The sequence below is a fragment of the Varroa jacobsoni genome, unplaced genomic scaffold (assembly GCF_002532875.2).
Source record: "Varroa jacobsoni isolate VJ856 unplaced genomic scaffold, vjacob_1.0 scaffold_91, whole genome shotgun sequence".
NCBI classification, from domain to species: domain Eukaryota; kingdom Metazoa; phylum Arthropoda; class Arachnida; order Mesostigmata; family Varroidae; genus Varroa; species Varroa jacobsoni.
Window position 1 is genome coordinate 192205 of NW_019212993.1, and position 24264 is coordinate 216468.

Below are 24264 nucleotides of genomic sequence, written 5' to 3' on the forward strand. Positions count from 1 at the left end.
GAATGTTTAGTGGCTCCTGACAGAATATTGATAGAAAAAAATAGACGAAGTAGTAAATACGTCGACCTAACTTTGTGCCAGTGTACACTTGAACACGAAGCACTATACAATTATAGCAAAATCAATTACATTTCTATAATTATGCGAAATAACAAATTGAGCTTTGGGAATATCAGGTAACGTGTAAACGGATTGGCTTTGTCCGTTCAGTCGAAAACTCTGTGATTGGATAACTACGATAACCTTAGAGGCCCCTAAATAATTGTACTCGTATAAAATCCACAGCGAGGCATCAAACGGTTACTATTTATGTAGGGCCAGAAACCAGGATTCAATAAAGTATAGAAAAAATGTTTCATAATTACCGATGGATGCCGATAACTGTACCCTTGAGACCTAGTGGTACAGCGATATCAGGCCGCACGTTGACAACACGATCGTACATGCAGAAATACGCGCGCTTGTCGGGAACGAATAAATTAACGCAAACGTTGGGCAAGTAGACATCGGTTACGTGTACCTGCGAATGATCACTGATTACTTGGTAGTCACAACTTAACCGGAATCCAGTTGCTAACAGAAAACTTATCACAATGTTTTCCAAACGAAAATTTTCGATCAAACCTTTGTGAAACCATAGGCTAGCGAGGCTTCCATACATCATAACTATGCTAACTTATTTCGTATCTAGAAATCACCAGTTTCACTTTTTTGTACACAATTTTCACCTCTCTTAATTTAGGACAAATATGCGATTTTATTAAACATCCACATCTCTTTCGAAAAAATACTATATCCAAGAGCAATGTATAACTAACCGTTCACAGATAAATTTACATTCGGAAAGATAACGTCGAGCTTAAGGACGTTTAAAAAAAACTACTTGACAGAGTATAATTTCTGCGAAGCGAAATTTGTACTTACCTTAACAGTTTGCTCAATCTCCGGGCTTTTAAGATGTTCATCCACACACTGTTGAATTGCTTCGATAACGCCTTCATCAAACACAATGGCACCAGAAGTCTGATGTGGCGCCTGTAAAGGCATTGTAACAATGGAAGCGATTACGGTATGTGCAATTCGTAGCGTAAATTAAATCTTTCACCAGCCTCCCTATTATTATCCCTGACGCAACCTACAGCTTACGCGAGAGAGAATCGACGTATTCCCTAGGACGCCAGCATACTATGTCGGGTATCATATACTTTCAACTTCTCTAATCTTGAAACGTTTGAACCTGACATTTTTTCATACTAAGAATCCTTATGTTTCATTTTCAATGCTAACGATATTATTAACCACGCTTCATCAGTACCTTAGAGAAGGGCTGGTCCTTGATCCACTTGGCAATTTCGCGGGCTTTGTTCAACCCATCTTTGTAGGACTCTCCCGGGAAACATTTTTCTAAGGGAATCTTGTCCATCCCGATGAACTGTTTTAACGCCAGATAAAAGTCGCCGAACGTCATGATTAGCTCCCGAAGAGCCGCAACCGTATCTTGCGAGAAACGCCTTTAATGTTCACACGTTCTCTTTGTAATATATATATAAGTCGACTGTCAATTTTGTTTATGCATATTCACATTTCACCGTCACCATTGTTTATAAACTTGCAAATATAAATGAAAAAAGCAACTCGAGAGCGGTGCGTACCATTCGGTCTTTCCTTCCTGAGTTGTTACCTTCTTTGAAAAGCCTACTACTTCCTCGTTCTTTTTGTTAAACTTCAGATTCATCCCAATGTTGACGTGCTGCGACGAATCAGCCTCCGTCGAATTTAGCTGAATTTGGATACATCCCGTCAGTCGAGCTACTAGATGGGAATCAAGTCCAAGTTCACGCGCCAATCTAGATCAAAATGCACAAGCCAATATATAATATTCATAGAAGGCTTAGTACAGCGCAATTTTTTTCATGATAGTTGATACTGCGATAACGCACTTCTGTCTATTTCGGTTCTATAGTACTTAGAAGTAGGGAAACTCCGCATATGCAGAAGAAACGAAAGCCAACTTTATCTCTAAGCGCATAAGTGAATGCAGTAAAGCTTACCTAAATGCTGGCAAGTAATTCCTTTTTCGTAGCTTCGGTTCTCTCTTACGGATCTCAGTAAAATCAGGCTCTTCCCTAAATCGACTCTCCACCACGAGATAGCCTCCTTTTTGATATCCACAGATAGTTCCCTGGAAAAGCACGAGTCATTCGACGTAATACACTTCCGTCAGCAACGAAGATCATTACTAGCTAAAGCCTAGTCAAATACACGAACCAAGTGGTATACATCACCGATTCTCAATTAAAAAGAAAAGCCTGCTTTTTCTAATAGCTGAAAAAACTATGGCCGAGCTGTTTTGAAACATCTGTTCTTTATGGAGACGATCCACGAAAACAAAATAAAAACACGCCTATTTGTTATCAAAATCCACTCACCTTCATCCCGTACTCATTGGGGCTGAGAAGAAAGACGAGCTTATCTTTAACAAAGACATCACTAATTGTTTGAAATTGCGCCACCTCTTGTTCATGCTCCCGTAAACCGCAAACCATTGTGCTGTGTAGAACTATCTTCTCTTGCTCTGCCCACTGACGTTCAATGGTTACCTATTAATTATACCCATTGACAGATTGCTGTGTAAAAAATCAAATGTACTCATTTCGACGCGAGTGATTTTAAATCTTAAATACACTAGGTCGCTACAAGCCAATGCGGCGGACGTTAAAACTGAGTAACTTTTGAACTAGTTGGGCTGGAACGATTTTTAATATGTTTTAGAAAAACTATTTTTTACACATTTGTCCCGGTGGTTAAGCAGTTTCTGAACGGCCACACAACTACCATTCACGTCCCTATATGTAATCTTCTCGGGATAAATCAATAGCGGGATATGTTTGCTTACCAGTTGCCCTTTTTAGTATATTTTAAACGAGTTTATCGTTGATTAAAGTTCCGTAGATTTCATAAGGATCACACTACATGCAATCTACGGGGAAACCATTTTTTATTCAGTTTCCACATTGTTAGTATTTGGGTTACAATTCTATAATATGTTACATACAAAATGTCAGTCTTCATATTCCAATCTGCTTTTGTGGAAACCCTCCTCGATTTCGGCAATGTGTTTTTATCCTTCATGTCCCGAAATGTGGTTAGCTTCTCACTGGTCTTTAACACTTCAATGTCTGCACCAATCATATATAGTGCTTTTGCTTGAGGCCCTCCTTTCCTAATATCTTCACCAACCATTGGTAAATTCCCTCAGTGCTGTAGGCGTTGAGGAATAAAAGCTTCATCACTGAGCATTGATTTTAGAAATTAATAGATATTTTTTCTTTTAAACTTATTCTTCCTAAAGTAAGCTTAACAGGTTATCGCTCACACCTTTCCAAAATAATGGAGAGTTAACCAGCCAAATTTGTCGGCTAGCATCGATATACTTCACTCTTTCTATTTTAAGCTTAACTTAGCTTCACGACGTACATATATAGCACTGGGTCTAAGCTGATGACCCCCTGAACTCGCGGTTATTACCCAGATATCATTAAGCCCTGATCAACGGAATCAATGGTTCATGAAATCAATGGAAGTTCAGTATCAGAAGTGAGACTGCAGTATTGCAACACTCTGGGACCACCGTCATACCTGATCATCATTTTTGTAGATGTACTTCCTTCCGACAAGCGGCTTACACGTAATCAGTAGCTTCTGATTTCCTTCGCCTGTATCGATACCCCACCGAATGCGAAGTTTGGATTGCAGATTTTCGACCTTGCGAGCACAATCTTTCTCCTAAAAAATGTAGATGATACACGATTACACTCGATTGTTGTTATATGATCACAAGAAAGAAATTATATTTAAGCCAACAAATAAGTCATCAGAGAGAAGATTAGTCATACTGTCATGCACAGCGAAGCAGGAAAGCTCCCTGTGTCCAAGTCTACGTAACTTTCATCATTGTTTTTAGATAGAAAACCTCAAATTAGCCACGACTTAAGCAAGTGACAGACTTCAATAGAAGAAACATTTTCACTAGTGGGATCATAGAGTTACCGAGATACCTTCTTCGTATTGACCTACACCATTCGATGAAATAAGAAATTGTGTAAGAATCACGGCCTCAATGAAGGAAATGGAACTGAAAGGGACTTTGCTTTTCAGATCTATCTGACCCATCTGACCTGAACAAAAAAATCGCAAGTAATAAGTCAACGACAAACTCATTTGGATTGATTCGTTCCAATTGTTTTTGATTCGAAGTCGAAATAATACATCTCGTTTATAGCCTAAAGGTAGCCGTGTAATGCTAAGACTCTGCTTATGCATTAGATGTCAAACAAAAGTCCAGTTCGGTCAGCAATATATTGAATCAAGCTCTGCGATACCTGGCATACGATGACCTGTTCCCTTTACAAATACAAACAGGTAACTTGCTCAAAGAATACAGAAAGCAAACTACCCTTTAGCTCGAATACCTTAAGCTTGCGCAACAGCTGCTCGAAACTTCGACCTTTCGCGATAACACAGACCTAAGGCTCGCAATAATATGTAGCACTCGTTTTCAAATATATAATTTCGGACCTTTCCTGAAATACTACTGCAATACGCTTCAGAGATAAGAGAAATTTTGTCGGGTTCGTGTGTGATGATAATTAACAAATTTAGATAAAGCAACAGGTTCTTGACAAAACCAGTGATAATATAGGAAACTTCATACCTAAACGGCTGGATTATAAAAAAAGCTATTGGCCACGGTATTACGACGCAAATGTACAATGAGTAAATTTATTTTAAAAAGTATAAATGTATCTAGTGTGCTCAATAATGTTTGCCGTAATTGGCAAGTTACGGCTATCAAAGACACGTGATTATGAGCTATGTAGCGTGAAAGCCAGTTTCTGGAATAAAGTGCAATTCGACCACACGTTCCTAGACTTTTCTTCTAGTAGCAACCATTTTGAAGAACCTAACCTAATTTAATCCAATTGATTTGCAGCAGAATGTCCACTAGTATCGAGAAAAAGATATGGTATTATACCAAAAAGCTTATTTTCAAGGCTTTGGTAGCCTAAATAAGCACTTTAATAACACCCAATGAAAGGGTAGAGTGTTGACTTTACAAATACGATTTTCAATCTAAGTCTATTCCAAATTCTAAAAATCAGACAGGACGAACTGGATGTCAGTTAAAACATGCTTTTGAACCATATTATTGCAAACCTCTAATTAACCAACAGTAAAAAGTGTGGTCTGCCATACACCAAACCAATGACTATAGATGCGCGGTAACATTATAATCTCGAAAATTCAACCTTGACCTTGTAATAAACTATATAATAGCTAAGTGTTTCTATTTGTCCAAAAGTACTGACGTTGACTTACTTCGGTCTCGCTAAGTAAGCCTTTTCCTTCGGCACTGTAGACTGTCTTGCCGTCACTTATCTTCGTAACAAGCGCCTGCCGAAGGTGTGGGTAGTCAATATGGACGATTTTTCCCACCAACTTCGCGTATCTGAAATGAAATAGTAAGTGGAATAGTTCGTCCATTGTTTCCTATTCAAATCCTGCTTTATCCATTGTTTACGAACTTCGAGCTAATGCTCGTTCGTGCTCTTCCATGCAAGTCGTACAGTGGAATCGACACATTAAGCTGTCCGAAGCACTTCCCTTATCAGAGCTAGGTTTACCGTGCCTACCGCTAGTTTGTAGGCAATTCTAACCAATCAGAGAAACTTTTTAGTCTCTTCTTTTTTTTTTTAGTTTATAAGCTCTAATTAAGAAAAAAACAAACAGCAGATACCTGGTGATATCGGTACTATCATTTGTAACGTCAATTATCATATTATAATCTCTCGACGGCTGCTGAAACACGGTGCATCCTTCCTTTACCAGGCGGGTTTTGTGCTGGATATACCGAAGGGAGGGAAAACCCGGAAAGTATAGGCTGTCCTTTGTGTTTGCTAAACGACCTAATGACACACACACGTCCATACGCAATTATCATAAGCTTAAAAACTATTCAGTACATAAAACGACGTAGTCACATCGAATAGTTTAATAAATTCTATTTTTAGGTTTTAAGAGGACTTGGAAACAATTTGTATGCTAATTACCGATTCAGATATTTATGTAACATCTGTTTAGGAGATTCATGAAGAAAAACTAGTACCTTTTTTAATGGTGTGCTTTTGTATGCGAAACGTGTCATTGGGTACTTCGGTGCACTTTGCGTGCGATATCTTTATGTGCGGAAAGCACTTGTGTTTTGGAGACGGAAACGATTTTTGCCTTTTTGGGCTGTATTCGAATAACATATGCGGTCCGTGCTGGTTGCGAGACTTCTCTCTTTCTGAAAGCCTTCACAATAACAGACGCCTTTAATTTAATCTTAATTAATTTTTTTTTAATAATATTGTGCGCTATTTGAATTGCATCGTATTACACAAAATTAATCAATCATAAAAGCCAAAAAAACCTTAGAACAGCAAATGGAATAAATAATGTAAATGCTCACAATTTTTCTTCACAGAAACGATAGTAGCAAATTACATCAGTAGATTCTTACAACCAAGATTCGTAAATGAAATTGTAACTTTTGTTTTCAAACTAGTAAAAGAAAAAGCATGACTGAATGTTTTATCAATGCCGTTTATGAACATTCAAGGCAAGCAAACTGATCGGAGTCTTACCTATTGTCATATGCCGCCATAGAATTAAGCAGAATGTCTTCTTCGATATATTTGATCAACACGACTGCTTCCCATTGTTGTGTTTTACCGTTGAGATCCGTCTCGAAAGTGTCGGGGAAATATTCCCGTAATGGTGAATCAGGATTGAGCATCAAACCTCTATCGGTGTATGGCAGAGATCAAAATCGAATGTGATTTATTAAAAGCTGCATTCAAGGGCACTTTAACCGCCTTTAAGTAAAGAGGCAGAAGGCAAACGCTAACGCTGTCTTAAACAGAATATTCACATCGGTTCGCTATAAATTGGCTCTTTTAGGAGGAATAATTTTCAGAATAGATATTTATTGATTAGTCTCTAGTGCATGAGCTTCGAGTTTAAGGATATATTATATATGCGAATCGATAAAATAAAGCACATGACGTTTAAAAATAGAAATTTCTAGATAGGTAAACTTCACATGTATCAAGATTTCATGTTTAGAATTATGCGCAAATTTACTAAATGGAGTTCTGAAAAATGCTACTAATGACACGAAAATAATCAAAAAGTGGCCGCAAATTATTTAAAGTGTACAAACCTGTACGCCTGCGGGACTAACGCGCTTGATGCTGCAGGCATGATGGACACAAGCTGTTGAAAAGGCAGAAATGGCTTACCCATTTCAAAGCCAAGCTTAAGATCGCCAAAATCCTTGATGTCTGAGATGTACGGAGAATAATGATAGGGGTAATACCTGGAATGGGCGTTGCGAACCAGTAAGCCACTTATTCGCACATCATTTTCGAGGTTAAAAACTGAAATCAATGTACCGTCGCTTACCAGCTCCAACTCTGTACACCATTATAATAATAGTGAAGATTCCACTGAACAGCTCGAATATAACATTCTGTCTGCTCGCGAAGTTCCTTTTCTGTCACCTGAAACAGAATCCTTAAATCTTAGATACTTACAGAGCAGGCCACCAACAGAAAAATGTTTCTAGGAACTCACTCACATATCATTCGCACTTTATTTTTGTCAACCTATTGAAGTTTGCTGCTCGTCGAATTCAAGAACCGCAGCTTTTCTTCAGTGTATTAATATACCGTATACCGAATAGAAGAGAACGTAAGCCTTTTCCAAAGTAAAGATCACTAGCCTCACTGTAGCCCATTTTCGTCATGTAGTAGTGTCGCTTATGTTGGAGAAATTCTTCTTGCGAGGTGTCGTCACTTGATAGTTCATCGCTGTCGGAGACAGGAATGTCGAGATTTGGGAATTTCGTTCTGACCTGTAAAATTAAGATATTAACTGTGTCGTCAAAACTTGCGCTTTGTGGAGGATATCGACCGCTCCGAATCTGACTCGCTGTTTACTCTAGGGTATTTTGCCATTTGTTATATCTAGTAGGAAAATGCAAATAGAGTTCCATGAAAACTGCAGTATCCAAGCAAATACTATTTGATAGAATATAACCTAGAATAGGACAGTTGAAAAAGTTGTTGCATAGTAAAGCGTCATAAATAGGCTGTTTTAGCATTACTGAAAATATACTCACCGCATCCAGCGTTTCTTTGCTCACTTTGCCTTTAAGATATCTTTGACCTGTCTTTTGGTTTTTGAATAATTCTATATCGCGTTCACCCAACTTGCGCATGAATACCTGAAAATTTAAATGATCGCAAACGATTATAATCTAAGGCAACACGTAAGGTTTTCTTGCAAAAGTTTACTACAGCAATTCTTTTTGAATATTAAAAAGACCATGACGTGCCAACTTCGTTCCTATTTTTCTATTGTTATGCACCTTGAACATCTGAATTTCAATCTAATCTTCTTAGCCGTTTAGCCTGATGTACGTTCCATGTCTTCTTAACGAAGATCGTTCTGTTTGTAGTTCAAAATGTGTGAACGTGCACATTTCAAAACAATTTCCGTATAATCATGTGACGTGGAACAGAAATGTGGGTATACTAATGTGCGGATAAATATTACAAGATTTGAAAGTTAAAGTTCGTTGCAATATTGTAAGTACACACCTCGAAGTTCCTCAAGTTTAGCTGCCCTCTGTCATGAAGGTACCCATCAAGATCCGGCATAACATCACAATAAGTTTGATGCAAAATCGGTAGAGCGTCATGAGCAATGTGTAGATTTGGCAAATGCGGCAGAAAATCGTTACCTGGTTTGGGAAGGAGTCGAAAGGTGACTACATCAATCGACAATGCGGCGATTCTCTCAATTTCAATATTTCTATAGCTCTATAGAGAGCAACAATTAACGCACAATTGAAACGGGTATTTTCATTTTTTATTTACGGAGAATACATCTTACCGACTAAAAAACACATGAGAAGCCAGTCGTCGATAATATTCTCAAGGTTGTAACCCTGCTTTAAAATTCCTGGTTCCTTCAGCTGAGCAAATTCGTGATCTAGGTATTCCCGAAGGAGACTTATGTGCAATATGTGAAATGTCACTTTATCCGCGCTCTGTATACGCTTCTCAGTTCGTTTACCTATGTAAGCAAAAAAAGATCCAAAAATATATCACAAACAATTTAATAGAAACAGCAACTATATCTGAGTAGAATTCGAACGAAAGCTGGAGAACTAATGGCCTCAGCGAAGTCTGCTACGTTATCCGTTACGTTATGACAACGGTCCCGAGTTCTACCGCGGTACAGAGAAGTTTACTTACCAAAAACCACTTCCTCTCGAAGTAGCGCAATATGTGGCTCATGAGTGCAGAGTGCTAGCATGATCAAATCGGCATCTTGTCCATAAATGCAGTGACGAGTATTCGGATCGTAACTATAGTTGATCAGCACCAATAGAAGCATTGTATCAGTAACACAAGTCCTCACATTATAATACCGTATGGATAACAAACGCAGTGCATTCAATTTGATAACGTCTCCTTACAAAAATGACATTTTTCTCTCTCTACGAATAAAAATCCAATTTCAAATTGTGAACCGCTGTCCATCATGTAATGTAAACTTGTAAAATGTAGGTAGATCGTGCGCCACAGATCCAAATAATTTAATAAGAACACGTACCCTTCTTGTGACCTGACGTATCTGATAAAGTCCATGGCTTTGTGCTCCCCTTCACCAGGCGCGTTGTGTCCGCTTAGGTAAACCTTTAGACCTTCTACTTGCCACACTGCATCTTCCGAGAGCTTTTTTACGACAAAATATTTCAGCTTGTCGTGAAGCCTCTCCATGAACTCCGTTCCTGGCGAGATGCAATTAGAGTCAAAACGGCTCTCTGTCGGCAATATTTCACCCTTCTCTTTGGCCTCTTTTTCCATTTCTTCCGCCTCCTTCGCCGCTCTGAAAATCGACGGATTACAACGGGCCGTTATCTAGATGTCCTACGTCCGAACCTCAGTATGGTCTGAATTGCCTAAGAGCAACAAAATTTCAATTGATGAACAAGAACAGTTTGGTTCATAAAAGTCCACTTTCGTAAGCAATTTAGTCATCACTAGTGCTGAGGCTGTATTCAAAAAGAACTGACAGATAAAAAAATATATCACAAATAAAGCTATTTAATTGTGACACTATGTTTTTTTTGCAATATATTAGAGATAGTAGACCTGAAACGACGATCTCTTTGCTGGTTCATTTTAGCGCGTGGTGCGACACCATCGATGGCCATAAAAAAGCATTTTCTCGGTTTAACCATCCTATAAAGACGCAAATATGTAGTCAGTAAGTAATCTTTTGGCAACAATCCAACAAAATCGCTAAAAATAACTGTTTGCAAAATTATTCTTTTGTCAAATATATATACAAACAAGTACGTTTGTAAAAAAAAAATTAAAACGCATCAAATTAATTCATTCAATCAAATTAGTTAATAGATAATTCGCCCTTGTTCTAACTCACCTAAAGATGAAATCGATGTAATCGAAAATATTCTTGAAGATTTCTTCTTCAGAGATACGGAAATGAGCATCCGTGTCATTTGGATGTGAGCACAAATGAATAATTCCATTCATGTCGAGGTAGAGATTGTCGAAATCGGGTAACTGCAACACAAAAAGAATGGAACTATCTCAGTGAATTTTAGCCTGTCTTGTGCGTCTTCAAATAAATATTTCTCACGTTTATAGGTTTCATTAATAGATTTCGAGGAATCTGGGAAAGAGGTAAAGTGCACTGTTTTTAAAATAAGGCACATTCTAAATAAAATATGGTGACTATTATGTATTCCGGTTGATGCGGTGCCTTAGATGATCAACCCCTGGTAGAACAAAAATAGATGTCGCTCATACGAGCGAACAAAAAAAAAGTTACTATCATTATGCATTTAAAAACGTTCGAGAAGTTACTATAGAATAAAACACCTAATGCTAACGTTTTTATAATTTATCGTACATTTAGTTTGTCAGTTAACATTGCAGAAAATTCTATCGACAAATCAATCACGGATCAAAACCAAAAACATCGCAAGCAAAGTTAGTATATTATCTAATCTCCAATGCAATTTTAACTTAATTTTTTTAATTTTAATTTGTAGATATAAGTATAAATCTATCTCAATCTATTGTAGCTTCTTAGCGGAAAACACCCTTATTACTAAATACTTTCTACTTATATTTATTAGATAAAGTACACATATGTATTCAGTCGAATAGACAAACAATAAAAACGATATAGCAAAATTAAATTTTACCGTCATCTTGTGTCGTTATACGTGGGCTAAACATATGATGCAGATTTTAGCTCTGTCATTCCACCTATATTTATTCAAAACCCCACAATAAGATGTGCTTTTTGCGAAAGTTTTGATAATAATTAAACGCGGCACCATTTCCTCGTCAACTCCGATATGAGAAGTGGCTACAATAGAAGTGGCCTTTTTTTCTATTTCCACGTATAGATCAGCTCTCTTGGCCGTCGAAAAGTCTGCGTCATAAATGACTAATCCGGACATTATACGAGTAATCCTTGCCGCTTCCTAAAAAGCAGTTTAATAGAACCTTCACTATCAATCGATTTTCTATGACAATGACTTTTATGATATGATATATGGTTATTTAATGATGTGCCCTTTTTGCCCAAAGATTGCCATTATGGACACCTAAAGATCCTAAAGACGCTTTACAGACCCTTATTATCTGTAAAATGTCTTAACAATTCAAGGAAGAGTTTCAGCCAACCAACGAATATTTTATACGCACGAAAAATTTCTAGCCATAGTTTCTGCGAGTAAGATAAATACTGCTCTTGCAATGTATGTCAGAACATAAATACTTGTATATACAACCACACACTCATAAACACACACCTGATATTCTCGAGCCACTGTTGACAGGCAGGGATATCTCTCAGATATCCAACGATAAAATTTGGGAACCCCCATGTTGATGCCGGCCGCAGTCAATGTCAATCGAACACAATTCCCTGCTGCACACAACCAGTTGCTCAATATATAATTTTGATGTGATTCGTTGCCAGACAAATGACCAATGTTGTGATAGCTCGTCCGATGTATTCCGCAAATTCGATAAACGCATCTGCCAGAATCCGCCGTTCAGCGGGCGGTTTGTTGGTGGTCGCCACGAGCGCGAGTGAAGTCGTTTGGCGGAACTGGGTTCCATCGAAAGACATTATTTTCAGAGACTAAACCTTGTGGGTTTTTCGAAAATCTGCTGAAGTCAATTAGCCTATACGTATAGTATATATATGCGCAGTATCTGCGACATAGATGTTCTAGTATAGGAAATACTCCACTAATGTAATGACGTTCATAAAACTTCCTCCGCTATTCTATCGCACCTAAGGGTTAGAGATAAAAATGGGTTATTGTTTCTAAGCTTTAGATATGCCTCAGGTCAAAAGTTGATGGTTTGCATTAAAACTAACGATTCACGAGCTAACATCCATTCTAAAATAACCCTCTTGTAGATACCGTGTGTATCTACCAGGCTTATTTCAAGTGATATAATTACCTAGGTGTGACCAAGAGACATTCAAATATTTTTACATTTCTGGCAGTACATTGCATCGCGCCAGGTCCGTCAAAGCGGTTAGTTAGTAGACGGGCGGCAAATGCTAGAATAAGAACGAACGTTACCTGAACAGATGACAAAATTATGTTTTTCTATCCTATATAAGTTAATGAGAATTATTACGGCGCTTTTTTGATTTGCAATTGAAAATCGTTTTTATTTGCCAAACTTTAGCATAAAGTGTTCCGTTCCACGTTTCAGCCTGCTCGCCTCCCGGGAATTTCGTCAGCAACAGTGGCCATAAGCGTAAAATAGAACAAGGTGACCTCATCGCTTTTATATGAGCCTCTGTACTTGGCCAGGGTACGGGGCTCCTATGGTAACGATACAGGGAACTGCCTAACCTATAATAACATATATACTTCTTTAGCAAATGTTGAGCAAAGTACATCTAGAAATTGGACAGATTAACCAAAGCGTTGACGCGTCGCTGTTGCAAGGCCACTACAGCACACATTTAATTACACAGATACAACCTTTAGGACTAATGAATAATGGTTTAACAATCACACAATTAATTTAATTTTATATTTTATTGTGCATATTCGACCAGTCGAAATAGTTTTATTTTCGAATGAGTCGTTCACCTTCGCGATACCACAAGACAGCTATTTTGCTTGAAGCGGATTATAGGAAACATTATTCCGCTAATGAATTTTTTGGGCCGTTAGACCGTCGACAAGAAGATACCTCAGACGTATTTTTCGCTGATCTCGGTTACTCGTAACCAGTGCTCTTCGGGCTTGCCGATTACAATGGTGAATAAATGAGCCGGTAATATTGACAATGAATTCTGTACCTGTAATTTAAACGACAATTTTAATCTATAAATGAATCGCTATTATACAACTGGTTATCACGTCAAATTTAGTTTGGTAAACATGGATACAAATCTTAAGCTCGAGCGCATTAATCAATAAGGCTTGATTTTTTCCAAACTTCTAGGGATCGAGTCTGGACTCTAGTTCCGTAGGGCGTTGCTATCGAAATGTTCAGATAGAGTTTTTGTTAAAAGAAAATATATATATATATATATATATATATATATATATATTATATATATTTTTTTTTTATTTTTCTCTACAGGCTCACAAACTATGTTTTTATTTACATTTAAGCTGACTGACGACGATACCATCCTCGCATTAAGTAACATTTGAGTGGATCCACCGAGCAGTCAAATCGCACCAGGTTTTACCTCTCAAGAAAGATTTCGCAGTCTGCCAGTGAATATCATTGACCATAAGCGTGGCACGGCCGTACGCGTACGGTAAAATGATTAGAACTCGTTTTATGATTACTGGATATCAATGGGCTAGCTAGACGTAACGAGCAATAGATGTAATAGTACGCGCCTGCATAGCTCCTTCAAGCCGCACTCCATTAATGTCGACAAATGCAGCTACTTTGTCCAGGTCTCTTTGTAGCGTCATCTGAAAGCTTCGATCAGTTACCGGTGAGGGGAGCGACTTCTCATCCACGCTGACCAACAACTCCTGCGAACCCAAGCTCTGGCGGTGGAGCAGGCCAAGTCCTGCCAGGGTCCCGTTTGCTACGACCAGTTGTATCTATTCAGTAATATTATTAAGGTTGTGAAAGTTTAACAGGAAAACGAGTGCGATTCGTATTTACTACCATGTGGTTCGCAATACTCGACTGTTGTTTATTCTACCGAAAAATTGATTTCCACGTACTTCCAGACCTATTTAACTGGACTAACTGGGTGGATTTTATTGCATAAGAATGAATTGGGAAAAGGGGCAAATCTTCTATGGCGAAATTTACCTTCGCAAGATAGGGCTCGTCGAACAATAGTCTGAACGAAGAGTAGTTCGTGAGTAGTGTCGCTTCGACCTCAATCGGTGAAGGTAAAGTGATAACCGCAATTTCTCCTTTGATTTGCAGCTGGTATCGGTCACCAGGAGGCACCTGAAGGGGAGTCATTCCCCAGATGGCATCACGACGTTGGAACTTTGACAAAGGTGGTCCAAACGCGAGTGGGTGAGGACTGCCAGTAACAAAAATGGTTACTATCTGATTCTTGAACATTAATCAATACACGTTCTACCTACAGAAAAGTGGTGAAAGGTGACGTAAGGAAAACACATTTGGAAGCTGCATTTCAAAGGCTGTGCAACACCTACCGAAAATAACATTGTATGACAATGCAGATGTATCTGCATGAGTATCCATTACTGACTCAAATCTTATAGTTAGTACTAGTGTATTTTGAACAACAATGTCACACATAAGTTAAAATGATTTTTTTTTTAAATAATGATATGCTATGACCTTTCAATACGTGAAGCGTGGTTTATCGTATTAATTCTATTAGTAAAACTTGTTGGACAAATTTTCCAGGACATCCGTAGCGAACCATGGACTCTATAATAATTCTCCAAAAACAAACGCGGGCTGACCGAATAGCTTCTTTCGGGTGCGTGTACTTGTTTGAAGTGGCCGTTATCTTGACTTGGCTTGGGGTTGCATCCCTTGCGACGGCCTCAGAGAGTACGACTTTATCGAAATCAAATTTTCTAGGCAGCGTTTCTCTCCAGTGTAGCTGATTGTCGATAAACAGCAACAGATCACGCTCCTCCTGTGTCATATCGAACATTTATACGTTTCTTTATTTGGTCACACCTGCCGTATATTATATGTCGTTGGGAGATAGAATACAATTGTGGATAAATGTCAGTTTTCTATACGCTATACGACAACGCCCACAAAGGTTGCCGAGCTAATTAAATTTAGCATATTGAAAAAGAGCAACTCTTTATTGATTCAAGCGTGCATTGTCGCTTCGTCTACTCTAGGTGAAAACATTTTCATCGTCTAGATATTTTTATTCAGGTTCCGAGTTAAACTCTAATAATAAAGAAATTAACATACTTCTCCGTAAAAGCTGGGAGCCAGCTGAATCCGTATGTTTATTTTGTCCTGGTCATCTCGAATCGGTAGATTCGGCAAGGCAGGTCCAGCATTGCGTTTTGTTATTGCTTCTTCGGCTAAATGGGTTTCATTGCTTAAATGACATTAAGGTTAACAATGACAAAGTTAAGCAACGTCACACGTACCAAACTATAAGAGCAATTATTATTACTGGCTAAGTTACCTATTCCGAGCCTTTTATATGATTACTTTGACCCTGGAGTGTGCGTATAATTTCAGGAATAATTCAGGAAACGTGCTTCCTGAATTATTCTAATTGAATGTCTCAACAGTCAGACCCTTTTACTTTCATATAGTCGTAGATGACTAGCAAAGAGGATGTTCTTCATTGACCTGTCTATAAAGTGTCATGGAGTGACCCTATAGCGTTGCAAGGCAACAATAATATTACTTGAAAGGCGTACTTTTTTTTTGCTTATACACAAACTAAAGTAATTTTTGGCTAATTATTTTTATCGTATGGAAAAAGACAGAAATAGTCAGCAGTGTATTACTGACTCTTGCCAATCGATGCCTATAGCTGGACCATTTTTGTTATTAGCCTCGGCATGCTTTCTACGCTACAGTACATTGAAACTCGATTAGGATATGAAGTGCAGCACTGGCGAAACTCAGGCCAATACAAAAACAACAAACTTTTGTTTGAATCGGTTCAGGTTCTTTTACTTTACATATAGAAACGTCCTTGAGCAGAATAAATAAATAATAATGAATAAGTAAATATAAACTAAGTCTGTTCCCGCAATTATGCGTTGATAATATATTTGCCTGTTAGACGTAGAAACCGATGAAGACGCTTTATTTGATGACACGCTAGGGGCCAATAGTTTAAGGTAATGTATAATTAATAATTCGCTTAAAGCAAAACTTAACAGCAGTAGCCAACATAGAATTCCATGCGCCTAGATGATCCAGATCTCATGACACATCTGCTCCAGTAATTACTGTTATGTTTGTTTCTCCCAACTTTTTAACAAATTTTGGTTAGTAAAAGCCATTTGGTATATGTAGTAGTCGGTAGTTGGCGAACTTGTTGAAGTTGCATCCAAAAGGGTCTGCCTTAACCAAAGAATCAAAATGATAATGATCTGTCATAGAAAAATATCGACCTTACATTTAAGACTTTGCTTTCTTCTCCATATATTACAATTAAAGCGCTACTTTATCTTAGCTTACTTACTTTATCTTTAGTAAATTAGCTTCATTGAATCAAAAACAGGTGATTTTGTTAGGTCAGATTAGGTTACATCAGCTGGGTCGCACTTAGAAAAGTACTGGAAGTTTTTGCGTATATAAGATTTGTGTGCTCCAACGGATGATTAAGCATATAACTAATTGTTACCATGTTTAATGTTTACCTCGACCACATGTCAATGATTTCGCGTCCTTCGTAGTCAACATCACCCCAGGGAAATGCTCGAAGGTTTATTTTCGTAATTTCGCGCTCCATAAAATCTATGTCGAAGAAGAGTGAACCCCGTATCTCACCCTGAAAATTGTATTCATTTTTACGCGAAGGGATATCGAGTGCGAATCGACGTCTCGCCAGACCAGTTTCATTGCCAGGGCGGTAGGCGGATGATGGCACAGGTAGAGAAGCTAAGAGGCTTACATACGTTGCAGTTGTTACGAGCAGCTTAAGTTTCCACCTGTTCGAGTGATATGGCACACAGTGTAGGATAGTGGTACAATAAATTGTTGCCAGTCCTAAATGGTAATAAAGGCGAACCCCAAGAAACAGTAAATAACCTGGCTTGGTTTTGCATGTTATCTCATAGTATATCTAACCATAACAAGCGACGCAACCGTTCGACCCGATCATTGCATAATAACAAACCAATGGAGTTAATTAGAGTAGAACCTAGTCAGTTTAAAAAGGTAGGATACATAAGCAATATTAAGTGTGGTCTTCTAAGATTACATATGTTGCCTAGTTATAGTGGCATTTTAGAGAACCAAAAAATATCTGCCGACATAACCAAAGCCAATTGAGTAACTTGGACCCCTTGTAGCCGCACGCAGCTTAAATTAGATGTTTTGACAGCAAGCGTATCCGTGAAAAACATCGTTTTCGTTAATTGGTGAAATCATAAGAAGCATGAGCGTACAGAGGTGCCAAGACACTTCGACTCACTAAACTTAATAACAAATTTTTATTTTTCTAAAGTCAGTTATGAATTCAACTGTACGTTTTACTCCTAAAAGCCAACTCAAGGCAGGAAAGTTGGTACACGACACCGTGAATAACAATAATCACCAAGTCAGATCGAAAAACCGTTCTTCTAGGGGTTAAAAAGCGTTCGTCAGTTGACAATGTTTTACATAAAGGCGAACGTTAGGCCGTTTCGCACAATAGTAGATATGCGATAACGGCAAGGTCAAACTTCCATTGTAGTGCGTTAGATTAAATGTATTCTACTTTATTCTGACCCCCTTTTAACACTTTTATTCTTTGTTTAAAACATTTGAGTTCAGATAAATATGCTTAGAAAGAAGATCCAGGCTAGCGAAAGGAAGGCCAGCTCATGTCTCATGAATTAGCTTCAAAGTCTGCCATAAAAATCACACACTTCATACATAATGATCGTGGGCATTAGAAGAACTACGTACACATTCCATGGCGGTTCTTACAGAAAACTAACATCATGCAATATGTCTTCAGGTTCAACGCAGTCATAAATACTGGATAGTAAATAATAATTGTTAGACTACTTCACAACAAATAGCAAATATTCGTACGCGGGATTCCTTAACTATTACTACTTTGTTCAACACCTCTTATTATAACTTTACCCGTTCAAAAGTCAAGCTTAAATGCTATCAGTGTACGAACGACGTTAATTTCCGATCAGCAACATTGTCAACAAAGGCTGATTCTTGCTCGTTCAGCCTCTTTCTCAAATATTATCAAACAATTAAGCAAAAATTAGTCAGTCGGCAGTCATTATCGAGCTAGTCTTGCTACGAACGAGTTGATCTCAGGTGCCATTGCTGCTGCGACTACTGTAAAAGTTAACGTTGCTCTAGAACAGCATACAGCTGTAGGGCGTACCTTGTTGCTATTTGTTGGTTCATGATGGATCGAAAGCGTTCTTCGTTTCACTTTGATCGGGTTACGTTTCGTCCAGAACGTCAAGAAGCGAGCACCTGACGCTGATGGTTAGATGTAATGATAGAAATAACGGTGCCTCGTCTACGGTCTGTCCGCCTGACGCAAATGACATCGGTACGTGTGTCAAGGTAAGAGAGTTGCTTCTGCGCGAATGCACCGAAAATGGCGAGCGGGGCCCGCGGCAGCTCGCTTCTGTGAGCTACAGCTTGCCATTCATTTAGCGATGTCGGTGTGTCAATGCGAACGGTAACCGAGTGGGCTACGTCCGACACAATTAGGCTGTGTTATACTGTGTGATCTGCCTGCGGGAGCGGGCTTCAACCAAGAGAATGAATTTGTGTACACTATTTAAATTAAGCAGGACCTCTAAAGGAGCCATTTACACAGTTTTAATCAATGACTTCAATCAAAGTACATGTTTGTTCTAATCCAGCAACGAGCTTAAAAAGCGGACGGCTCACTTCCAATGCTCAGCAGAAACACAAATGTGTTCCCTTTCCGTAGGATCGATAAAGACGCATTTAAAGCGCCTTAAATCAATATACTTAAACCGTACAGGTGCACTGATAATATAGAGATTAGATCTTTTTAAGATTGGAAGATTTCTTTTCGAATAGATGAAGATCTAGTTAGACCTTAAATTCTTTCTCTAGTCTATCTAAATGGAGAGACCTTTTTTATCGTACGGGATTCGGGAGAAAATATCCTAAAGAGCCCATAACAAAAAATTATAAATTATTTTTTTAATATAACTTTAATGAAATGCTGGTTCTGTTAGTTAAATTAACAGAGAACACCCGTGCAGCAACGTAGCAGATGAATGCGCCTAAATGAGCGTGGAGTTTCGTGCTAGTTCTGAAGACATGTGAAGCATGCAAATGTGACTGTGGAAGCTTCGTGCAGTTTTTTTTAACCCTCCTTAGCGAAAATGTAAGCTTTTTTTTTTTTTTTTTTTTATTCTAAGTACGTTACAACTGCTTTAAATGATGAATAGTATTGATTAATTTCAATAATAGAAACTATCTATATATAAATAAGCATTTCAGAATATCTCTCTTTTCTAATTTTGAAAAAGCTTTTCCTCAGTATGACCTTCGCAAGATAACACTTATTTATATTTGATTCAGCAATCGATGTGTTTAAGATATACACAGCTTAACAATCTTAAGCAGAATCAGCAGCTTGTTCAGCACAGTAAATGCATGCCGTGAATTTACTTAATCGGTTATCAGTTTAAAATCTTGCTCATGTCGATTTTGATCTTTGCTGAATCGCTTTTCACAAAACATAATCAAATAGCTATTAGTGACAAAGAAACGTTCGCGCCATATCACGCTAATGTGAAATACGCTAATAAATATTAAGCGAATGCAGTTGACATATTTTCATAGTTATTAGAAAAGACCACGGAAACTTTAGCAATCATCCGTTGGAAAATGCAGTTACAATTTGGTTCACTAATACTGTATATATCCTGGACTAAGTAAAAGCAGAAAAACAAGATGAAAAGGTGCTAAACTTCTCTTCTTTAGTATCAGCTTCACTTCGTAATGCATAGAATAGCTTTTTGGCGTTCTCCAAGGAACAGCCGGCTCTCCTGACCGAACTGTGTGTTGTGTTGCTATTGAGTGGATATTTATTAAGTGTTCACTATTAACCTATATTTAGCCGAATATATAGGTGTTTCTGTTTGTTTGAAGCAGACACGAATACTTGCTTTTTTTTTTTTTTTAAATTTTTTTGATGAATTTGAAGAGACACCTAGAGTTCACCCAATAGTAAGAGGAAATGAAGAAAAGCGAAGTTCTAGTAATATTCGTTTTTATCGCGGTTTATCTACGATTGTGAGCATTTCTCATAATAATGACGGTAATAACTACAATTTGTACTAATGTCGTTGCCTTTTAGTGGGACGATCAAAACATGCACTTTAATACACGAAAATTGCCGTTCTCATGATCGAGGCTATTTGATTCCAGTAATGACTAACTGATTTATTACCTTAAATATGTGTATTCGATCATGAAGGGTGCCTTAGAAGTTGGCGGCTTTTTCGGCTGTATCGATAAACAAGCATGGCTTGGCAGATCAGTAAGCATAACAGCAGCTCCTACAGTTCGTGATCATGGAACGCTATAATACGGAACAGCGTTTACTCTTCGTAAAAACGTATTACCGATATTGGGAGTCGATTACGCTAGCACTCCGCAAGTGTCGCATAAAATACGAACAACATCTTTCGTTGGCGCGGGAAACACTGAAGCTATTGGTTAAAAAATTTCAAGGACCAGCTCACTGGCAGATAGAGTGAGGCCAGGGAGACCACGTACTGAAAGAATACGTCGGTAAAATTGCCGTAGCACAGTGAAGTGTCGATGTCGACCTAGCGATTTCAACACAACGTCGTGCCCAATAGCTCAGCCTATCGACGAGTACTCTGCGACCCATTTTCAAGGAAAAGTTACATTTTCACCCAGACAAAGTACAATTTATTTTATAATTAGGCCAAGCACCAAGGAAATGTACTATGAACTATGCAGAGCGGTCATTCAAAATATTACAGTTAATATTATTATTATGGTCATTGTTAGTGTACATGTTTGTGTAGCACCTGCCTGTACAGCAACCTGTCATTCGACAATAAGATTTAACTGGATAAATTCGTTTTCATTATTGATAGCATAGGGTAAACCAAAGCCTGTGATCTCTTTTGGTTTTTCTCCTCCGTATTTACAAGGAAGCGAGAGCTCTGAGCGATAAACATAGCAGCCACGTTTGCCAATATTCAATGAGAGCAAATTACAGTTTGTAACAATGATTATTTTTCATCGAATATACAGTGCGATCTCTCTCTCTCTCTCTCTCTCCCCGCGTGTTTGTAAACAACTGAGCGTTATCGAGCAGACTGTCGGATTGTAAACATAGCAGTAGTGAGTGCGGTTTGTGATGATGAAAAGTTACAGTCTGGAACAGCGCTTGTTTTTTGTAAAAACTTACTATCGAAATGGGGAGTCGATTACGGTGACACTCCGCAAGTGTCGCACAAAATACGGCCAACACTTTACATTGGCGAGAGAAACACTGAGACAATTGATTAAGAAATTTGAACAAACTGGCTCGCTAGCAGATCGAGCGATTCCAGGTAGACCGCGAACCGGACGGACGAGTCATAACATCGCTGCTGTGCGAAACAGTGTCGATGCCGACCCAACGATTTCAACGCGACGTCGTGCCCAACAGCTCGGCCTATCGACAAGCACTGTGCACCTCATTCTGAAAGAAGAATTGCATGTTCATTCTCACAGGGTACAGATTACTCAACAACTAGCGTCAGGAGCAATTCTAGACCTGAAGTATCGTGTTTATGAAATTCCTGTAGAGGCGTGATCACTATTGTGGTTATTGTTGTATCGGTTTATGTAATAATTGTGTTTGCTTGTCCTAACGTAATACCATATCGGATTGATTTTCACTGTTTACAATAAATTGTAAACACAGATCTAGAATGCAATTGTCGCCATCGGTACCGCTATGCCAACTACGAGCGCATCATTTAAAATTTTTAACCACTGACTTCGTATGCGTCCTGTGCTCAAATCGAGACAAGTAATACGCAATGTAATTTAGTTATCAATCAAACTTGTACGCGTGCTGTTCATAAGCATAAATCCGTCAGAGCCTGGTTAGTGTGGGCGTCTTTGTAAACAGCCTACCGTTATCTTACAAAAAATATATGCCTGATTCTCGTCAAAGGGCTCTAGACGATGTTTGCATTTCCACAACTTCGTAGCATAATTCCAACAAGGTCTAATGCTATTATTTTTGTGGTGAAATAATTACAGGCTAAAAGGCAGCTCGAAAGAAAACCGGCAGGACCGAGTTTAGACATCGAAGTGACGACGAAACGGTCTAAAAAACCTTTTGCTAAATGTCCCAAATTATCAGAAGAAAAAAACGATAATAAGTCTAACGCTGGGGCGGAACAGGCAAAACATCTGGAGACTGATATCGAAGCAGAGAAAAACTAATCTGAGAGAAGAAGCAGCAATAAAAGCAACTGAGCAAATCTGTTAAATAATTGTATAAAAACGGTAGAAAAATATGAGATAACGGTGTTATGTCATCCAGTAAATAATGATCGTGTATAAATTATAATGTATACAACTAGGAACCGAGAAAATAAATATGTTTCGCTCACCTAATGTTCATAGATGATACGTAATCATTTTAGCGGCCATGTATCCATTATATTTAGATTTGAAATTGCTGTCCAACTAAATTGAATTAGTTTTACGTCTGTTATGGTTTCAATTAAGCATTACTTTAAACGGCTGGGTTATTATATTAAGAAGAATGAACTGTGCGTCTAAGCGCTCTTTTGAACCTAGGCTACCTTACGCGTATCTAAATTTATCCGACAAACGAGTTACCACTACTCTATCACTGAGGCATGTTGCTGTAATCAAAGAGGAGGAAGCGGTTCGATATATCCCGACCTTCTGTTCTTTAAACACGTTGATTGCTGATTATGAAACGGAGAGCGAGATGTGATCATATTAAAATGGATTTCTTGCAAACAGTGAAAAAAGTTCGCATTGGCAAGAAACGAACATGCTAACAATTCTCCACTATAACTCCACTATAACAATAAGTGGTTGTTATATAATAGATTAGAAAAAAATGCACATTTAGTCAAGAAACACTGAGATTCAGGACTTAAGTAGTTTGTGTTACCAAAATCATGAAAAAGTTTTTGTGTATCACTAAAATAACCTGTCAGTCTTCGTCCAGCTAGCAAATAATATTACTAGCGAAGTCACCAGTTAAACATCACATTCGTAGAAACTCAAAGAGTGACTTGAGCCTTACTGGCTAACACGAAAGTTCTTCTACGTAGCAATTAGTACAACTCACTGGCCGAGTTCCACCGCATTTCCTTCGTATTGCTTTCACTGCAGCTATACGATACAAATACTACACGTCTGACCTTGTTTCAGCTATAAATTGGCCTGGTACTGTTACACTTCCTTCTTGCTCGGCATGCCTGAACCACACTTACTCCGTATGCCTCTTTTATTTAATATTAGTTTTATTACGCAGACACGGATCAGACTTTAGACACTCTGTCTGTTAAATACGAGCTAAAATATTTTGTCGAATTTCGGATAGATATGGACGAAAAAAGTTATGACTTCTGTTTCAAAACAGATGTAGACGAACTAGACAAAACAACTATCGTCACGGATCGATCACTTTATTTTACTCAATCTTGCACTGTCAAATACCTTCCTTCTAAATAATAGTCTTCCTTATGCGGTCCCTACTCTAGGCTCAACACTTAAGCAGAGAATACGTCGTAGCGTATAGTGATTGGCAAGAACGAGACGTTCTCACGCAATTTGTCTACGGGTTCGTGCATCTGATCTGCGGCCTGGTGCTACAAAAATCTAATTCAAATTAAAATAGATGAACAGAAACACAGTAGTTTCTCCTACGGAATTTTCTTATACT

The 24264-nt window shown here is 38.3% G+C and overlaps 3 protein-coding genes across 6 annotated transcripts in view; 1 reads left to right on the forward strand and 2 right to left on the reverse strand.

The window, feature by feature from the left end:
- The window catches only part of pcm (5'-3' exoribonuclease pacman), a 22350-nt gene extending 10169 nt beyond the window's left edge, over positions 1 to 12181 (reverse strand). Inside the window, exons 1-22 of one of the 2 annotated variants that reach the window (XM_022839834.2) lie at positions 11966 to 12181; positions 10561 to 10703; positions 10269 to 10358; positions 9727 to 10002; positions 9366 to 9478; positions 9001 to 9183; positions 8706 to 8848; positions 8225 to 8329; positions 7826 to 7957; positions 7507 to 7604; positions 7265 to 7420; positions 6687 to 6845; positions 6167 to 6354; positions 5798 to 5966; positions 5380 to 5509; positions 3640 to 3786; positions 2430 to 2600; positions 2052 to 2182; positions 1653 to 1847; positions 1316 to 1511; positions 925 to 1035; positions 366 to 520 (exon numbers count right to left, since the gene is read on the reverse strand). In XM_022839834.2, coding sequence (XP_022695569.1) covers positions 366 to 520; positions 925 to 1035; positions 1316 to 1511; positions 1653 to 1847; positions 2052 to 2182; positions 2430 to 2600; positions 3640 to 3786; positions 5380 to 5509; positions 5798 to 5966; positions 6167 to 6354; positions 6687 to 6845; positions 7265 to 7420; positions 7507 to 7604; positions 7826 to 7957; positions 8225 to 8329; positions 8706 to 8848; positions 9001 to 9183; positions 9366 to 9478; positions 9727 to 10002; positions 10269 to 10358; positions 10561 to 10703; positions 11966 to 12040 — 3266 coding nt within the window. In that variant the 5' untranslated portion in view covers positions 12041 to 12181. The remainder of the gene's footprint in view (positions 1 to 365; positions 521 to 924; positions 1036 to 1315; positions 1512 to 1652; positions 1848 to 2051; positions 2183 to 2429; positions 2601 to 3639; positions 3787 to 5379; positions 5510 to 5797; positions 5967 to 6166; positions 6355 to 6686; positions 6846 to 7264; positions 7421 to 7506; positions 7605 to 7825; positions 7958 to 8224; positions 8330 to 8705; positions 8849 to 9000; positions 9184 to 9365; positions 9479 to 9726; positions 10003 to 10268; positions 10359 to 10560; positions 10704 to 11965) is intronic. The other variant, XM_086969963.1, reaches the window with a different exon arrangement.
- Positions 12182 to 13207: 1026 nt separating this feature from the next.
- LOC111264122 (uncharacterized) lies at positions 13208 to 18830 on the reverse strand. 2 transcript variants are annotated; one of them, XM_022839732.2, is made up of 7 exons: positions 18694 to 18830; positions 17000 to 17290; positions 15582 to 15714; positions 15110 to 15288; positions 14475 to 14697; positions 14045 to 14257; positions 13208 to 13488 (listed from the first exon to the last, which is right to left on the reverse strand). In XM_022839732.2, exons 1-7 carry the CDS (start codon positions 18714 to 18716, stop codon positions 13381 to 13383), a joined length of 1170 nt encoding a protein of 389 aa, XP_022695467.1. In that variant the 5' UTR covers positions 18717 to 18830; the 3' UTR covers positions 13208 to 13380. The 2 variants fall into 2 exon arrangements, with proteins under 2 accessions (XP_022695467.1, XP_022695473.1); XM_022839738.2 differs by lacking the exon at positions 14045 to 14257.
- LOC111264155 (protein GVQW3) lies at positions 18798 to 22963 on the forward strand. 2 transcript variants are annotated; one of them, XM_086969985.1, is made up of 2 exons: positions 18798 to 18881; positions 22596 to 22963. In XM_086969985.1, exons 1-2 carry the CDS (start codon positions 18798 to 18800, stop codon positions 22779 to 22781), a joined length of 270 nt encoding a protein of 89 aa, XP_086826111.1. In that variant the 3' UTR covers positions 22782 to 22963. The 2 variants fall into 2 exon arrangements, with proteins under 2 accessions (XP_086826111.1, XP_022695554.1); XM_022839819.2 differs by lacking the exon at positions 18798 to 18881 and adding an exon at positions 20826 to 22059.
- Positions 22964 to 24264: the final 1301 nt, after the last annotated feature.